The sequence below is a fragment of the Equus asinus genome, chromosome 10 (assembly GCF_041296235.1).
Source record: "Equus asinus isolate D_3611 breed Donkey chromosome 10, EquAss-T2T_v2, whole genome shotgun sequence".
NCBI classification, from domain to species: Eukaryota; Metazoa; Chordata; class Mammalia; order Perissodactyla; family Equidae; genus Equus; species Equus asinus.
In genome coordinates, this window is record NC_091799.1 from 102,567,767 (window position 1) to 102,582,469 (window position 14,703).

At 40.7% G+C, this 14,703-nt stretch overlaps 1 protein-coding gene across 3 annotated transcripts in view; it reads right to left on the reverse strand.

Moving 5' to 3' along the window:
• Positions 1-14,703, reverse strand: part of ADCY2 (adenylate cyclase 2) — a 402,902-nt gene that overhangs the window by 41,778 nt on the left and 346,421 nt on the right. For all 3 annotated transcript variants that reach the window (XM_014828435.3, XM_014828434.3, XM_014828433.3), the window contains exons 17-18: positions 9,258-9,377; positions 3,163-3,332 (exon numbers count right to left, since the gene is read on the reverse strand). In XM_014828435.3, coding sequence (XP_014683921.3) covers positions 3,163-3,332; positions 9,258-9,377 — 290 coding nt within the window. The remainder of the gene's footprint in view (positions 1-3,162; positions 3,333-9,257; positions 9,378-14,703) is intronic.

Genomic DNA, 14,703 nt, shown 5'->3' on the forward strand with positions numbered 1-14,703 from the left:
TGAACTATTCATTGACCTGGAGTTTTTCTAGCGCCTATTTTTCCTCTGTTCTTTGCTAACCCTGTTGGCAAAAATTCCCTATTGGTTTGCACCATCTTGTTGGCTCATCTATTATCAACGTCAAATTTGGCTCAGAAATGGCCCCTGAAACATCAAACATGGTGAACTCTTAACGCCATCCAAACCGTGTGTGCAGAAGACGGCCCAGCACTGCCTTATAAAGAGAGATGCCCTCTCCAGACTTCCTCTCGAAAATTAGGATATAAACAAAAACTGGTGCTGATACTGAACAGACACAACTTCAAGCAGCCTCTGCCTCCAGGGAAGCAGGTGAGGTGAGACATTTCATTACTGCCAGTATTTGGGCTCTTCTGATTATTCAGGAGCACACCTTGCTTTTATTCATTCATTCAACAGAGGTCTATTGAGCACCTACTTACTAGATGCCTGGCTCAGCTGTAGGCACTGTGGATACCGCAGTGGTACCTGGTTCAGACCTGCTCTTTCCTTGATTCTAGAGTGTCTATTAAAGTCCCCAGCATATGCATCACAGAAAAGGGGCTAGAAGACAACAGAGGCCCCAACCGACTCCTCCAGGGGCGATACTCTTCACCTTTTCAGGCGGGAGGGCTGCTCAGTTCTCAGGCACACCCATCAGTAAAAGCCAGAAGCTGGGCATAGGTCTACTGGGAGCAGTCAGTGCTGATGAAGGCCAGTCCAGAAGCCAAGGTGGGCAGCAAGGACATCAATGCCACAGCCAAGCCTGGGTCCCAGAAAGAAGACCAGAGCAAGGACCAGGAAACCAGGAGTGAAAAGGGAGGCAAGGATGGAGTGACCAGAAATAAGTCAGAAAAGGACGGGACCAAGCACATGACTTCAATGACACACGAGCTTGGTCAGAAACGGAGGTGCTGCCTGTCGCTCCTGGAAGCCGGCTCCCTCCTTGAACTGGGGCTCTGGCTTTGGGACTTAGATGTTCACTCTCAAGGATGTTCATCCCAGATCAGTGAGTTTTTTTTAAGGACCCTGGTTTCATGTCTGACAGAGGTGTGTCAGCATCAACAAACCAGGCAAAGGATGAGGGAACCTTTATCAGTCGTTTGATGGGAGAATCTCTTGAATCTCAGAAAAAAGAAAGAAAACATTGACAGTGATCAGTTTTGGCTCTGGCAGGAGTTGCAGGGTTATATCAAACATACACTGAGGCTGGAGACAGCAGGAGGGAATTTGAAACTTCCATTCTTAAGGCTCTCTCATTTAGGGGTAGATTTAACCTGATAGTAAGAAAACTTGTTAACTTTGAGATATTATGCTATTATGTTAGTAATATTCATCTTTCAGCAGAGGACTCCTTCTGGGAACATTGTGGGAGCTCGTGCAGGAATCAGGTCTGGAAGGGCCAGAATCTTACGGTCAAGATTAGGAATGCACCCCTCCTGGAGAGAATGGAAGTGAAGGCGGGGCCCTGAGGCTCCTCATGTCGGCCCTCCATAGCTCTAAGGTTATTACAAACCTTGAAACCAAGAGAGCAAACACAGAAGGCCTTGAATGAAATGACAGGGCTCTGAACGTAAAAACTCCTCTTCCTCAAACAAATAACCACATTCCTGCTGTTGGGGTTCTAATCAGAGATGGGGTGTCTCTTTCAGATCCCCAGAAGTCATTCTCTCCCCATCAGAAACACGCTAATCTAATTTCTTCTTTTGTTTCGGATGTGTAACATATTCAGGAGCTTTAAATTTAATAAAGGAAAATTTAGTAGCATCATCAGTTGCACGTAAAAATCGGTAATACTACATTTACTTAGGGATTTGATACAGGCTCTCTGGATACAGTAGAGAAATATTAAAGCATGTTTGGCTGGAGATTTTGAGAATTTATTGGAAAATTAACTTCTGATTTCATTCTCATCTTGGCAAAGGAACCATAAAATTTCCTTAATGCAATTATACATTTTTGCAACTCCACTACCCTAAGCTTGATTACAGATTATTAGGATTTCATGGTGTGGATGATAACGGAAATTAAATTAGATGCAGAAAATGCATTACAGTTGTGTTTCTAAAAGTATTCTTATTGGTCAGAAACGTTTACACAGTGAGGTTCCCCCCGTTCTTGACGCTGGGCCTCCAAGGGAGAAGTAAGTGGCCATGCGCTCTCAACACAAACCATCTTTCTGGAACAATAAATCTATGCAAACACTGAAGGCATTTATTTCATGTTAAAAGAAATATAGAAACATTATGGAAGATTATGCAAAGTGCTCATAGAAAAAATTTGAAGCCTGGTGGGTCCAGAAATAAACCTAATAGTTGATATAAAATGTTGTTTTGCTATTAAGATGTGAGATGGAGAACATCATAAGGATTAAAACTCTTTTTTCAAGCAGGGAATAAATATTCATCATAAGCTCATGGAAGTAATTTGATCACAGGAAACCTTTTATAAACCTGAGTGAGTGACCTGAGAGGAACATTCTCGCAGCATCCAGTCCTAAGGCTGGGAGAGTAAACACAATCTTATCTTATCTTGGAAGTCAATTTCTTCACAGAGCAGAGAATTGCCACAGTTGATAACACTCTCCCCAAACAGAGTATTTCAGGAAATCTCCAAGAAGAAATTCAGCGCTATAACTTGAGAATGTAACCATTGATTTTCCAGTATTTTTGTGTATATCAATTTAATTGTTCTCAACAGGTGGGCCATTTGGCCCCGCAGGGCAATGTCGGAGGCATTTTTGGTTGTCATGACTTGGGGTGGGGAGATTGTGTCTGGCATCTAGTATGTAGAGGCCAGGGGTGCTGCTAACTCACCCACAATGCACAAGACAGCACCCCCCACTGTGCAACAGAAAATTATTCAGTCCAAAATATCAATGATGCTAAGGGTGGGAAACCCTAGATTATTCTTATCAATATAGTATAGATTATATCACAAGTCCACTAAACCACTTCTTATCTTCTAAGTGTATATGCTAATACATAGTCTATGTAATCTATAATAAAAACACACATTATCCTCCTGAACCTTCATTTCAAAGAAAGTCTCACACAATGATTACCAATGACAATGATATTGCTAATATGCACTTAACTCAACACACATGTTATCAACATCCCATAAAAGAATGAAAGTAAGGAGAAAGACCAGGAAGCTGGTTACCTCTCGAATAAGACCTGGCTGTAGTCATCCAGGACGTGGGCGTGAGTGTGGAGGAGGATGGTATTGTAGCCCACCAATGCGGCCATCATGATCAACATTTTCAACTCATAATTCACCCGCAGGAAAACCGAACAGGAGATCAATCCCAGAATGCAGCTGTAGATAAAGTACTGGAGGAGAGAAATACATCAGGTGAACAGTCAGGATCTCTGCTGAGAAACGCTGAAGCAATGACAGTGGGGGACCACCGCTAAGCTCACGTGGTCGACCTATAAACTGGCTGTGAAAGCACGTGTCTTTTTCTGCTCTTTGATCCAGTGCTAAATGCCTGAACACATTTGATTAAGAAAAGAATTACTCATTACCTGGCTTGCTGACCCAGCGTCACATGTTTAATAAAAAATAATCATGTGTATTGCCAACTTTTCAGTATTGAAAAGTATTGCCATACTTTTCAGAAGTAATAGAAAAACTATATTGAAGACAAGTTATTATAAGCAAATGCCATGAGCTTCTTGAAAATAAAAACAATGTAACTTCCTACACATTTACAGATTTAAAAAAACAATGATAGTACATAGAATCCTTTTTGGTCTTTCAATTATTCAATTCATTAAGAGGAATAAATCATTACAAATAGTTCTATTAAAAGTATAAGAGCCTAGGCATTTTATCGAAAGAGACATTGTGTGTCAGGACTATCTAAAACAGAAAGGATTTAAAAAACTAAAAGCTTTGAGCAGGATGAATCAAGAATATCCTGGAAGCAGAGAGGCACCTGAAGAAATGGGAAGATGCTGGCACATTCTATCTTTTGCAGTTCACAGGAAGCAGCCAGCAGGCCCACCCTGTGTTAGCACTTTTCTCACTATTGACCATTATTTACCAGACAGGATAGCCCTGGATTCAGTCCCGTTTCAATCCCTCGTTAGTTGGGTTACTTTAGGCAGGTGAACTAACTCGCCTGTGTCAGTGTCTTCATTTGTAAAATGAGGGTCATAATGTCCTTTGTAGGTCACTGAAGCAGAACAACGAAGCTTGGAGCCCAGGGCCCTGTAAGCTGCGATGGACTCATTAAATGAGAATGGTTGCTCTTCTCCCAGAGCCTTATTTGCTACATCGGGAAGTTTTTATGAACAAGTGGTTATGCGCCTCCCTTAGCATTCCTGGAACAGAAGCAGCATTCAATAAAGCTTAATAATTTTAATAAAACATAGATCTGATGGATGTTTGATTCAGCTCTATCTTTAAAAAATAGCCCACTATGCAAGCTACTCGATTTTAGCTTCATTGTATGGAATGAGCCATGTGTAAACGGCTCATTTTTGTCCTTCTAGCTCTTACTTTCATTGCCCCAGCTGAGGTCACCCGCGGTAAGCTATCTGGAAGGCCACGGATATTAGCTCATCAGTCTTGTTCTTGGGGAAGAGAGGAAGTTGAAAAACGAGCTGCAGCTTCCTTCTCTGTCAGAGGCACCCTTGCAGGAACTCAGACAGAGCCTGGACTGCGGAGGACTGCACCGGGCGCGTCAGCTTCAAAGGGAAGAAGAGCAGTTCCCCACGGATCACACGTCAACTGGGTCACTCTTGGGGAAGTCAAGCGTTCCCGGGCAAGAGTGCACTACGCGAGGCAGCATTTTAAGGAATGGTGAGTGTGGTAAGCACAAATTCTTTGCCCAAAATTACCTACTTGATGTCAGTTCTCCACTGTTCTGACTACCGCTCGCACCCACAACCTGACTAGGAAGAGGAGGAGAGGAGAGGAGCGTGTCCTGATGGGACTGTTCTGGCTGGCAGAGTGGAGTGACAGAATCGAGAGAGCTGTGAGAGAGCAGACGGGCAGCATTCACTGCTCCCTGAAGCAGAGGAAGCGAGTGCTTTGAAACCAGCCTTTATTTACCCATAGTTCTGCCACTGTTACCTTAGATAAGTTATTAAGTATCCAGCTGTGAGGGCAGGTGTGAGGGCTCAGTGACACAACACACACCGGGGCTGGGGACAGCCGCTGGCAGCAGACCAGGGAGCTCTGCAGATGCCTAGGGAGGGCCCCGCAGGCCTGGGAGCCCTGCTGAGGAACCTCCTAACAGTCTGACAGGGTGGGCTTGTTTCTGCTGAAGCCAATAAAACACAAGCTTGCATTTTGTACGTCTTCTTTTTTAGTACATTTTTCTGCTAACTCACCATTATATTTTTCTAAAGTATCAATCCACAAATTGGAAACTAAAAAAACAAAACAAAATGAAAATAAGGCCTTCGCCACAAAGAGGTTGAGAGCCCTGGTTTATAACCTGCTAATGTCTTAGTTGATGGTCACTAGTATAAGGAAACTGCTCCTTCAAAGCCATGGAGCTGCCTTGGGAACTGCAGTGGGCAAGGCCCCATTCAGAGTCTGTCCCACCTGTTCCCCAAAGCAGCTTGCTGAACAATTAAAGCAATCCTGCACCCCGCACGAGGGACTCGAGGTGGGGAAGATGATAGCATCCACTCTGAAGAATTGTTGTGAAGATGAAATAAGATAAGTACAGAGCTCAGAACAGTATCTGGCCCATGGGAGGCTAGATAAACTCTGCTATTATTATTATAAACTGGGGCTCTTTGTAAGATTGGGTTTTACAAAGGATTCTGCTGCTAAAATTATGTTTGAAACCCATTATTAGAATGAAAGTTATCAACCAGTTCAGCTTAACCGTATGAAAAGCAGAATAATGGGCCCCTTAGATGAGAGTGTGTATCAGAGTGTGCATGTGTATTTCCAGGGGGTTGGGGATGGACTGTAAAGGTTTCCTGCAATACTCCTGGTTTCAAATATGCGCCAATACCTATACAAACATGCCTATGATTTCACATTTTAAAATTCATTCTCAGGCTTTTAAAAAGTTTTCACATTTCAGGAACATCTACTAAAATATACTTGCTAATGGAAAGTAGCTTTTTAGTCTGTTTTGTATTAAATAGCCTTTCCAGAATGCTTGGAGGCCATGCACAAGGTGATCTGGGACTTCATTAAAGACAGGGTGGGAAGCTACAGATAGCGACAGAGGGATGCGTGAATGAGGGAGAATAACATGAGAAGGCCTGGCTGGGAGCCCTGAGGATCAGCTGTTCCTCTTAAGGATGCAGCCGCCCAGGGAGAGTGCCAGTCGGTCAAGGGTTCTGGCTGTAGGTGAGTGAACTGACCTCTATTAGGATCTAATTACTAGTAACCTTATTTGCAACATAGTTTTGATACAGCTAATGTAATTATTAGTTAACACAGTTAATTAAGTTAATATTAATTTAAAATTAACTATTATTTTAATTAGTAATTATTATTTTAATTACCAAGTAACATAATTTAATAATATTAATATTAAGTTAACTAAGTTAATATGAGTTAATGTAGTTATTAACACTTTCAATATAGTTGTTTGATGAAATAGACTTGCATTTTAACACCAAGGGAATAGCCACTGTTATCTTAGGTAATTTACTCGAGTCTCTTTTGGCCTCAGTTTCCACAGCTGGAAAATGGGAATTCCAATCCTATCTACCTCACAGGGTAGTTTTGTGGATGAAACGATACAAATGCCTGGTGGAATGTGAAGTGCCGACATGGCAAAGATCTTTTAGGGTTCATTTTGTTGGACATTTTATAATAACTTTGTTTTCTGCTACTGAAATACAACTGATGTTAAAAATTAAGAAATATACAAAGGACACATAAAAATAAGGGTCTTCTATAACCTGCAACATCCAACTTGAGCCACCATTAATTATTTTTGATATATATATTTCCAGCCTTTTTTTTGCTACTTATTCTTGGCATTATTATTTTAGAAAATTGGGATCATACTGTTTGGAATGTTTTTAAATGATACTTTCAACTAATAACACCACGAACATATATTTCTGTGTCATTAAACATTTTTCTGCAATATCTTTTGTAGTGGTTGGATATAATTTTATTGTACGTTTATAACAGAATTTATCCAAACAATTAAATCTATTCTAACTCTTAGGTTGTTTGCTTTCTTCTTCTTTCTTTTCTGTTGTTGATGTTATCTAAACACTTTGATAAATACCTTTGTAGCTAAATCTTTGCACCTTTAAAATTAATTTCCAAAATTAGCATTGCAGGGTAAAAAGTAATGTGCGTATTTATGCTTTTTGATGACTATTATAAGTTATCATTAGGAAGTGTTTCATAGCTTTATTCCACCTGCAGCAGTGAATGTGGACAGCTCTCCCCACTCCCTTGTCAGGCTCAGATATCACGGGACGGGGGTTGAGAGGAATAATGCTTACATTACGCACATCCACAGAACAGCTTTCCTGATGTTCCTTTCTATCTGTGAAGGGGGGAACCAGGATGTTCCCAGGCTCCTTCGGGACTCCTGAATCTGCCAGTTAATAACACAGTTTCTGTACAGACAGTACATGAACTCTCGGGGTTTCCTTGGCAAAGCTCACAATAATCCTCTTTCTGAGGACTTATTATTGGAACAATAGTTGTCTGTCGACGAAGTCTGATCTTGATTTTAAAGAGTCTTTTGTGTATTTTTTCAGAATCTTTTCAGGTTGTGTAAACATTACCTCTCCCATCTTGGGTTTCTAATGATTTCCTTCTTTTGAAAATAAGGTATCGTACAGACTTACCTAAATGAAATTCAGAAGGATTACCTCATTGCCTTTAGTGGTGCCAAGCATGGTGAGCCGTTCTACCCCACAATATTAGATGGAAGCATTTAAAAAAATGCTTTGCCAGCTACACTTCTCTTTCCTGTGAAAACGCATCTTTACTTTAAACCACCAGACACAGTGCGATATGAGTGCAGCATGGGGCGCCTGGAGGTGCTCTCTCCCTCTGCTGGCCTATGGACCACGTGCATATGATGCCGTCTCTTCAAGGAGGAAGAGCGAGACCACACAGTTAGTTTAAATCTTTCTCTAAAGAAGGTGGCTCCAAATTGCCCACAGAGAGATCACAGCCAATAAATCTTCATCACGAATCCTGTCTCTCACTTTTCACATAACTAAAATAGAAAAGATGATGTCGACTCCTCATGGGGTTTAATGCCAAAAATGAAGGCAGGACCCCTTTGATAAGGCATGAAGCCCACGCCATCCTCTCTTCCGGAGGCCATAGGGACATTCCCATGGACCCTGGTCAGCTTGCCTCTGAAACACACCAGAACCCCCTACACTCTGTACACAGAGCTGTGAGCTCCCCAGGAAACTGAAATGGCAAGATGGGAAAAAGCGTCAAAGCCAGAAGTCAGGGGAACAAATTAATGAAAGGAGTGAGGAAAGGAGATCTCATCGCCACAGCTAATGGGGTTTAAAGAACCAGTAGGGAATTTTAAAAGTATACACATTAAATTACCAATTTCAGTCCCCTAAAAAGTTTATTTATTACTCTCAAAACTGTGTGAGACAGAAACTCAAATAATGCCTGCTACTTGTAGATGATTACTCAAAAAATGAAAGGGAGATTATCAAAACACATTTTTTTGCACAAACAATTCATGGAAGAAAGAAGTTACTAAGCAGTAAATAACTGATTTGCCTCTTTTCACTTAAAAGACCCATGTGTTCATAAGTTTTGAAATTTCAATCTAGGCCCTCTTGGACATTGGTGAAAATGAGTCAGTGAGTAAGGATTATTGAGGATATAATCACTGTACAGTATTTGCAGCCAAAGGAGTGGCAGAAATCTGAGACGTGGTCCCTGACAGTGCAGTCAGGGAGCTAACACTAATTCACTGAAACAATTAGCAAAATCTCTAGGCAACGAACCCAGAAATTCAGTAACATGTAATTGAATGTAAGTGCTGGGATACATGCTATACAATGTAGCAGTTCAGAGAATAAAGGCGAGTCATCTGTAAGAGCATCAAAATGACACTGCGCATGCAAACGGGATCAAACGGGTGCCAGTCAGTCAGGACTCCTCTCCAAAAGCTGCCAGTTTAACTGGGCAGGACCTACTCAGGTGTTGAGATCAAAGAAGAAAAGAGAATTCTAGAACAGATGAGAAAGTGGAGACCATGACATTAAATAGGCTAACAGCATCCAGGAAAACAGCAGAAGCAATAATAAGGAATGAAATGTTCTTACCGGAAGGAAAAACAAATTTTGCGCACGCAGAATCGCTGCCTGATTACTTGAGGCAGAAAGACTTGTATTTGATATATTGGCAGTTGCAGGGATGGTCTCCTCTGAGTCACTCAGGAAAAACTGCAAAGAAAATGATTTTTTTTCAATGAATTAGTGCCAAGGAGATTAAAGAGTTAGCAGGTGGGTGCTAAGTTTATTAATGACTGGGTTCCTTCTGCGCAGCAAGCAGGATTATGTGGGCAATCCAGCATCTGTATGTCAAACGCAAATAGGTTCATCTTCTCCTTTTTGAAGCTTTGAGAATTTCTATTGAATAAATAAATAACTATTTCTTGTGGTGCTACACACTTAACAGTGAATTCCAGAACTACAGAATTGATGTTAAAGAAAACAGAAGCACCTCTGTTAAACAGTAAATGAAAAATGTCCAAAGTGTAGGGCAGAGGGCTTGGTTAGAATTACTTTTGAGGCTGACATCACGACGCACGCAGACTTTCAACCATCTGCTAAGAAATCAGAGCCTTTAAATGTTTTTGCAGTATGTTCACCATCTTCGTTCAAACATTAAATGAGTCAATGGAGTTTGATGAGTTTTTGATTTTAAGAAAAGAAATGAATTTTATGGGTAAAATGCAATAATTGGCATCAACATTTGCATCTATTATTTGTGAGCACTTGGCAGCTCAGGATCATGAGAGACTAAAATCTGAGAGGATGGATACTCTTACGACTGTTGGAAAGGGGGTCCTCATTTAAAAGAAAAAGTAATCCTGAGAAAATAAAGATGATTAGCTCCTATGTAAGTCACCAAGATCAGCTCCCAGAAGGAAAGTGTCAAGCTGTTAGCAAGGTAGGAGAATTCCATCTCTCTCTGTCTCTCTCTCTGTCCTTCTCTCTCTCTCCCTGTTTCTCTCTGTTTCTGTCTCTCTTTTTCTATCTCTTGTCTCTCTGTTTCTCTTTTTCTCTCAGTCTCTTTCTCTCTCTGTCTTTCTCTCGCTCTCTCCCTGTTTCTCTCTCTGTCTCTCTCTCCCTGTTTCTCTCTCTGTCTCTCTCTCCCTGTTTCTCTCTCTGTCTGTCCTCCTCTGTTTCTCTCTCTCTCTCTCTCCCTGTTTCTCTCTGTCTGTCTCCCTCTGTTTCTCTCTCTCTCTCTCCCTGTTTCTCTCTGTCTCTCTCTCCCTGTTTCTCTCTCTGTCTCTCTCCCTGTTTCTCTCTGTCTCTCTTTTCCACAGAAGCTGTAACACACACTGTTTAACTGACCAAGGATCCGTCACTTTTCTGTACTGCGGCTGAGGGTCAGAGGAGTGTTCAGTAAAAATAAACGAGAGAATCAAATCACTCGGGCCAGCTTCCTTTTACTGAAGGAAACTCACGTCATCCATAAAGCTAGGCTGTGTTTCCTGCATAGGGCTGACCATACATATTCAAGGTTTAGAAAGGATAACTTTCCTGCATCGTTTTCATGGTTGCTTTTGTTTGCTTCTATTGATTTATTTCCTTTGATGGCAGAGTTCTTGTCAAATATCTAAACTAATTTACTCAGGTAGATAAGAAGGCATTTATTTAGTATATTCTTGGGAACACTCCGATTCCAAGAATGATACTACATACACTGCTTCTACTCATCATATCATTTGATCAAATGCAGTAAAAAGTTCATTTAAAAATCAAAGAAATGTAGATTTCTTTATTTAGACTAAAGAAATTATCAAAAATGTCAAAACCCCTGGTTGAACTATAAGTATGCTAATTCTTTGAAAAATAATTATATCAGAAAAAAAATGATTGGAGTAATTTCTTGGCAAATACACTCCAAAATATTACAAATTTAGATATGATAGATTCAAAATACAATTTATTTAAATATTAAAGGATCAAGAAATGAGGGCTGCCCTGGAGGCACAGTGGTTAAGTTTGCACACTCTGCTTTGGCGGCCTGGGGTTTGTGGTTTCAGATCCTGGGTGTGGACCTACACACTGTTCATCAAGCCATGCTGTGGCGGCATCCCACATACAAAATAGAGGGAGACTGGCACAGATGTTAGCTCAGGGACCATCTTCCTTAAGCAAAAAGAAAAAGAGAGGAGGACTGGCAACAGATGTTAGCTCAGAGCCAATCTTCTTTACCAAAAAAAAAAAAAAAGAAGAAGAAGAAGAATCAAGAAATGACAAATAAAAGGAGACTGTTTAGCTTGATAGGTTAGCAGTCTTAGGTACCTGGGATCTTAAAATTATTAACAAAAACTTGTTGAAGGGTACAAACTTGCAACTAGTAGACAAATCAGTCCTGGAGATGTAATGCACACTTTGGTGAATACACACAACAATATTGTAGTATAATCACCGAACCTGCTAAGAGACAAGATCTTATTTATTCCCTCTGCAAAAAAGAAATGATAATTACGTGATGCAATAAACGTGCTAACTATTGCTATAGTGGCAATCACATTACAATATACAAATGCAGCAAATAACATGTACGTCTTAAATTTACACAACGTTATATGTCAAATATATTTTAATAAAAAACTTCTTTATTATAGCACCATAAAGAGAAGAAACAGTCTTGCCGCACAAGGAATAAAAATATATATTGTGAAAAACTATCTTGCAAGGAGGTTATACAATAAATACAATGGTTTGAATTTAAAGAACAATAAAGAACTTCAATTACTATACCCAACAATGCTTCCTTAACCCCTTTCTGCCACCTTTTCCTAGTATTTATTAACTACTCCAAAAATCAAGAAAATCTTCATTCTGTCTATGTGGCATCACAGAATAATTTTTTTTTTTATCAATGTCTCCTCTTCCGTCTTCTTAGTCACCCTAAAATAAACTCATGTCACCCTCTAATTATAGGCAGGCAAATACTCGAGAGTTAGGAATCTCAGGTCCCTCTTCTTTCCAGGTTAAACTGTCACAACTTCCTCTATAGAATGAATTTTAGCATCATAATTATTTGGAGACCCACTCTTTGGACTCATTTTAATATTCTACAACTTTGTCATCACTGAGAAAAAGATATCCTCATCCTGAACAAAATGTCCCAATAAAGTGCCAATGAACACTGCATATTTTTAGGTTTCCTCCAAACTTCACATTTTCCAGGCAATGTAAAACATCTCAGAATTATGTTCTTCAAATAATATTAAATCGCAAACATGTGATTTAATATTGTTTTATGCCTGATGATATCATTACATTTGTCACTTGGTTGGAATTAGAAGTCCAGACAGACTACTAGTTGACCACAGCTAACTCCTTGTCTATGTGGCTCACAAAGACATGCTATTTATCATATTCTCTGAGAAGTTCTCAGAAGAGATTGCAAAACGATGCGGGAAATCAACGATGATATCGTCAAAATGTCAGAAAAGAGATGGCAGGACACTTGAGCTTCTTATACACGATTCTAAACAGTCAGCTGGAAACCAAAATGGAACAAAACACACAGGTCATTTGCAATCTGGTACCCAAAACCCTACATTTGAAAAAATCTAGATAACTGATTGTTTTTCTCTACTTTTTATTGGGGTGTCTATGTCACAATGTGCACATCAGGTGTTAAGATGTCACAGTAAAATCTCACAATTCATTTTAAATACAACTGACCTGGACGTTTCATCATTTACATCGGTGTGTAATGAGATTTTAAAAAGTCAGTCCTCTGAACACACCATTCCTGTTGACCCTGGCTCTTGCAAGGGCTGTAAAAATGCAGGCTGAGAATAAACATCAATGCCTAAAAATCCATGAGAAGGCTCAATGTGAAATGGACCATCCAGTCAACGGCAGCGGGAGACTATAGGCAGCCTCAGCCCACATACCATTCCTAAGTCCTCTCTCTCCTTTGAGGTAAAGAGGGCGATGGCAGGTGATGACAGAGACGCAATTAAAAAGGGCTGCTTGCCACTGGCTGGAAAACTGAGCAAACTGAGAGGTTCACCTGCTGTGGAGGGACTGTGCATCAAAGAGAAAATGAAAACCTGGAAAACATGCTACGTGAAATAAGCCAGACACAGAAAGACTAATGTTATGTAATTCCAGGTATACGAGGGATCTAGAACAGGCAAATTCACAGTAACAGAAAGCAGAGTAGAGGTCACCAGGGCCTGCAGGAAGCGGGAGTGGGGAGTTGCTGTTTCATGGGTACAAAGTTTCTGTTTGGGATGATGAGAAAGTTCTGGATATGGATAGTGGTGATGGTTGCACAACACTGTAAATGTACTTAACACCACTGGATTGTACACTTAGTTAAAGATATTTTACCCAATAAAAAAGTAACAAACATTAAAAAGCAGGAAAAGAAAAGGAAATCATTTTTGCTTTGTCCGTAATGGAACACTTAAAAATCACAAGGGCTATACATGAAGACCTGAATGAGGCTATGACTCTAAAAAAGTGAAGTTTTCCAACAGAAAATTGAGTTTTCTTTCCAGTGGCTTACGCAAAGCTTGCTCTTGAAAGCTCTCCCTCCCCGTAACACACAAAAGAGCGGCTATTCTTGTTGAAACGTGAGTCTGATGCCTGGATTAGCCTCGCTGGGTTAACAACCGCTAAGAAACGGCAAAACTACAACTCAGGAGTGGGGCTCAATTAGTCTAGAAATTGTATTCCCAAAGGAACTACCAAGACAAATTTTAAAAGTTATGCTTGTTAGAAACCTCTCGAGAATGGAGAGTTTGAAGTGGGGCTAGGAAATTCCTAAAGGCACAGAAACAACGCTGGGAGCATTTGACTGCAAGCAGATAAACACTGGATTTCACCCACATCCCCAGAGGAAGGTCTTCCCCAAATGTGAGTGACTGACCTGGAGCCCACCTCCCTTGCATGGCTCCCCACTGATGCTCAGTTCTGACTAGCCAGCCTCTGAATGCTGCATCAGCACCATGTGGTGATATTTATGACCCGGGGTGGTCATAGCACCCTGCGTCTGCCTCACACAGTCATAACTCAAGAGGGTGGGGATCAGCACAGCTGAGAGCATCTCTCTATAAATCGTCCGATGTGATCAAAGATGGTGCCCTGATGAGCGAGTCCTTCCCCTCTGTGATTAATAAGAAATTATAAGAAAGCTCTATAACTAGGGAAAATTATTTCCTTTCTCTGCCTAATGTCAGCTTTCATACTGTTTCATGATGTTTCTTTGAAATAAATACAAGAGGAGCATCTGTATGGAAACGAATTGCTAATCTCAGAGCACCAGGTATCAATGAAAATGCTATTTCTCCTGCACTGGTGGAGGGAAAAACTGCCTGAGCAGTTTTGATTTCCTCTCCCTCTGCATCACTAGACAGAAAAAAAAAGGCATCTAGCTTATTGCTCGCCCCACAGCCTCTACTGCCGCAGAAGGCAGCTCAGGATGTGGAGCGAAGCCTTATTTCATTTCTTTCTTAAAGATCATCCATCATACTTTTAACACGTCTCCCATAGACTTCTTGACCTT